The 3,749-nt window shown below is 61.1% G+C and overlaps 1 protein-coding gene across 1 annotated transcript in view; it reads left to right on the top strand.

The window, feature by feature from the left end:
- The first annotated feature begins 3,270 nt into the window (after positions 1-3,270).
- NES (nestin) overlaps positions 3,271-3,749 on the top strand; it is a 10,733-nt gene continuing 10,254 nt past the window's right edge. The window contains exon 1 of the mRNA XM_040635817.1: positions 3,271-3,726. Within this exon, the coding sequence (XP_040491751.1) occupies positions 3,271-3,726 (456 nt within the window). The remainder of the gene's footprint in view (positions 3,727-3,749) is intronic.

Genomic DNA, 3,749 nt, shown 5'->3' with positions numbered 1-3,749 from the left:
CCACGGTGCCCTTCAGGGGGACCCCCACCCCTGAGGACTGGTCCCCCAGAGCCCACACCCACTCGCCTTGGGGGGCGTCACGCTTCCCCTCTGAGCCGAGGAGGGGAAGCTGCAGCCTGCCTTCCAGGGCTGGCCTGCACCCCAGCAGGGCCTTCCCCACGATGACGGGCCGCAGAGGCCTTCCCAGCGGCCCTGGGAACGCTCTTCAGGGGTGTGTGATGCTCAGAGGCCGCTGCTCTTAGCTTTGGAGCTTAGCTGGGGCGTGAGCTGATTGAGAAGGTCTTCAGCAAACATTGTTCCAAGTTCTCTTGCCGCCCCGTCTTCTTCCTCTGGGCTCAATTCCAACCTCTCAAGGTCCCTCTTAAAATATGGTGTCCAGAACTATCCTCCACTTCATGGAGGGCAACGGGGCCGTCACCACCTCTGGTCTGCACACCCTGCGTCCATTAATCGCTTGCTTGGTTAGGCAGCCATTTTACAGTGTTGGTTCATGACGGGCTGTGGTCTGCTAGGACCCTCAGGCTGTCTTCAGTGGATCAGCTCTCCTTTTCACTGTTCCCTCCTTAGGCTGTTGCCTTTGAAACCCAAAACAGATTTTTACATGTATCCCAATTATTTGGTTCATTTTTTTCTGTCCGGTCAGAATCTAACTCTCAGTTCTTGCGTGATCTGTAGATTGGACACATGGGGCTTCTAGGCTTTTATCCCAGTCTTTAACAAAAATCTGTGACAGTCAAGGCGGAGGACGGAACCGTGCAGGGCTGCCCACAGAGCCTTCCTCCGCTTTCTGAGAGACATCTCTAGGGATGGCCACTGAACTTTGTATCTGCCCACTGCCGTATCACGTGGTCCCTGCGTCCTGGGCCCGGGACAGAAGAAATACACCCAAAGGCCTCACAAAAATCCCGGTAATCCAGTGTAACCCCAGGGGAGGAGAGGAGGCCATTTGGCCCTCCCTGTGCCCGCTGAGTGCCTGCCGGCCCCCACGGAAGGCCTTCTTTTCCTGACTTGGTCATCCTTTCAGACATCACTTATCCGTTTACGATGTGCTGCGCGTCAGCATGGCTCTCCCAGCTGGGGTTGCTGGAACCCACCGTCTCCCGCCTTAAGAAAATCAATCCTGCACTCTTCTCCAGCATTCCAGAGCATGTCTGTGCCCTGTGACCCCCAAACTCACCACCAGCGTTCATGGGAGACTTTGCTCCCGGGTAATGGCCTTCATTCGTGGGGATGGTTGTCAAAGACTTCCCCCCACGTGGTCTTGCTTGATCTTCGGGACGAGCTTTTGGGAATGGGTGTTAGCCTCCTTTACCATCCCGGCACAGCGAGGAGGGTCACTTAGAGAAGTTACGCCGTCTGCCCAAGGTCATTTAGCCAGCAAGTGCAGAGTCAGAGGTGGTGCTCTCTCCCAGACACGGGTCTCGGGAGCCCAGCCCGGGCCGGACAGCAGGTTTTGTGGGGTAACGTGAGGACGGAGAAGCCTCAGCTTCGGGTCTGCGCTGACCCCCCATTCTACACCCACCGGCCCCTCCCGGGCCTCCAGTCCACGATCGGTAGTGAATTCCAAAGCCCAGCTGGCCCAGGGACAGGGGTGTGGGTATTGATGGGACAGCCTTCTGGTCACAGACCCTGCTCACCCCCCACCCGGAAACCCTGTCCATGCTCTGTGCTCCCCCAGCTCTCCGTGGACACTTTGGGAGCTAAGTACTGTAATAATCTCTCTCTAATTACCTCCACCAGCAGACCCTGAGCGCCCGTCACTGCGGCCCTCACAGACCAGACTAGGAGCTCCTGGGGCTGGGCGCTGACACAGCAGGTACGAGTTAACACTTCCTAGCCTAAACTGGATCTACCGGAGCAGAAATTCCCTCCCCAGGGTGGCTCAGCTGGTTAAGGGGCTGCCTTCGGCTCAGGTCAGGATCCCAGGGTCCTCGGATCGAGCCCCGCATGGGGCTCCCTGCTCAGTGGGGAGCCTGCTTCTCCCTCTCCTACTCCCCCTGCTGTGTTTCCTCTCTTGCTGTCTCTGTCTCTGTTAAAGAAATAAATAAAACCTTTAAAAAATAAATAAATAAAATAAGATCTTAAAAAAACCAAATCCTTCCCCAGAGATCCCCTCCATCCCCTTTTGGCCCCACTGCCCTTTACTCCGCATTCTCCACACCGTACCTGTCCCTCACTATTCTGCACAAAGACCCCCTCCTCCAGAAGGCCTTCCCCCTGCTCCCACCCAGTGAGCTCTCGGCTTCCAGACCCGTTGGACCCTCAAAGGGATGCTTTCAGGGTTCAGTCGCAGGGTGCCAGTGAGATGTTAGAACACCATCGGCACCTTACGGAGGCTCAGGAAAGTGGGGCTGCTGGTGATGAAGAGGGGCCTTCCGCTTGCTTCCTCTTCCTGGCCTGGTTCGCTCACCACCAGGGGGCACCCTCTGCCCATTAAACCCCCCCTGCCATGGAGGGCGGGATGGGGCCCCTTTCCCCGAGAACTGGGGGAGGCCTCGGCCTACCTGCAAAGTGGGTTTGTGAGCCTCGGGTCGTCCGGAAGAGCGGTAGGAAGGACGGAGGTGAGTAGTGGGGTACGCACCCCCTGCCCACATCTCCCGGTTTCCCGGTGTGTGTGCACGTGCTGCGTCTCCCAACAGAACGTATTTGTTCTTGTTTTCCAGGCGGGGTCCCTCTGTCCTCTGCAATGCCGCCTTCTCCCGGCGTCTCTATCTGCAAAACAAGCCAATGTCCAGCGGCTCCGTGAGATGCCCATCGTTGCTCCCATTTTATGGATGAAGACACCGAGTCTTAGAGGAATTCCGTGAGTGGTACCCCTCCTGGGTGTGCTCAGTAACTGGGACTCGCCCCGCTGCCTCCCGCCCCCCCAGGCCTAGGTCCCCGGGCCCCCTCCCCAGGCTCAGTAGTGGGCACGGCCTCCTCCCTCAGAAAGCCACTCCGTGGGATCGGGTTTCCCAGGCAGGCGTTCTGCTGGGCTCCAGGCTCCAGGCTCCAGCACAGCGGGGCGCACGGACGCGGGCCCGCCCCACTTCCCGAACTCCAGGGGTTAAGGCCCGGGTCCCGCCCCTTTTCCCGCCCGGCTGGCGGGAGTATGAATAGCCTCGTTCCCACTCCCGACGTTCAGTCGCTCGGCTGCTCCTCGCCCCGCCCCGTCATTGTCCCCGCCGGTCTCCTTTTCCCTCCCAGTCCGTCCTGAGAGCTTTGAGAGTTGCTGGCTTCTCCCGCTGCCCCGCGTCTCTCCACCTTCGGTGGGTCAGACTTGCGAGCAAGATGGAGGGCTGCCTGGGGGAGGAATCTTTTCAGATGTGGGAGCTCAACCGGCGCCTGGAGGCCTACCTGGCGCGGGTGAAGGCCCTAGAGGAGCAGAACGAGCTGCTCGGCGCGGAGCTCGGGGGCCTCCGGGCACAGACCGGGGACGCCTCCTGGCGCGCCCGCGCGGACGACGAGCTGGCGGTCCTGCGGGCCCTCGTAGACCAGCGCTGGCGGGAGAAGCACGCGGCCGAGGTGGCGCGCGACAACCTGGCGGAAGAGGTGGAGGGCGTGGCAGGCCAGTGCCAGCAGCAGCGGCTGGCGCGGGAGCGGGCGGCGGCGGAGGCGGCCCGCATCCGGCGTGCGGCCGAGGCCGAGAAGTGCGCCCAGGCCCGGCTGAGCTCCCGGGCGGCGGAGCTGGAGCGCGAGCTGGAAGGCGTGTGCGCGGCTCACGAGGAGGAGCGCGCCGTCCTGAGCGCCCGGCCCCGCGCCCCCAGCCG

Source organism: Ursus maritimus, unplaced genomic scaffold (assembly GCF_017311325.1).
Source record: "Ursus maritimus isolate PB19 unplaced genomic scaffold, ASM1731132v1 scaffold_2, whole genome shotgun sequence".
NCBI lineage: Eukaryota > Metazoa > Chordata > Mammalia > Carnivora > Ursidae > Ursus > Ursus maritimus.
The sequence above is the reverse complement of the archived record's forward strand: the minus strand, read 5'-3'. Positions and strand labels throughout refer to the sequence as shown.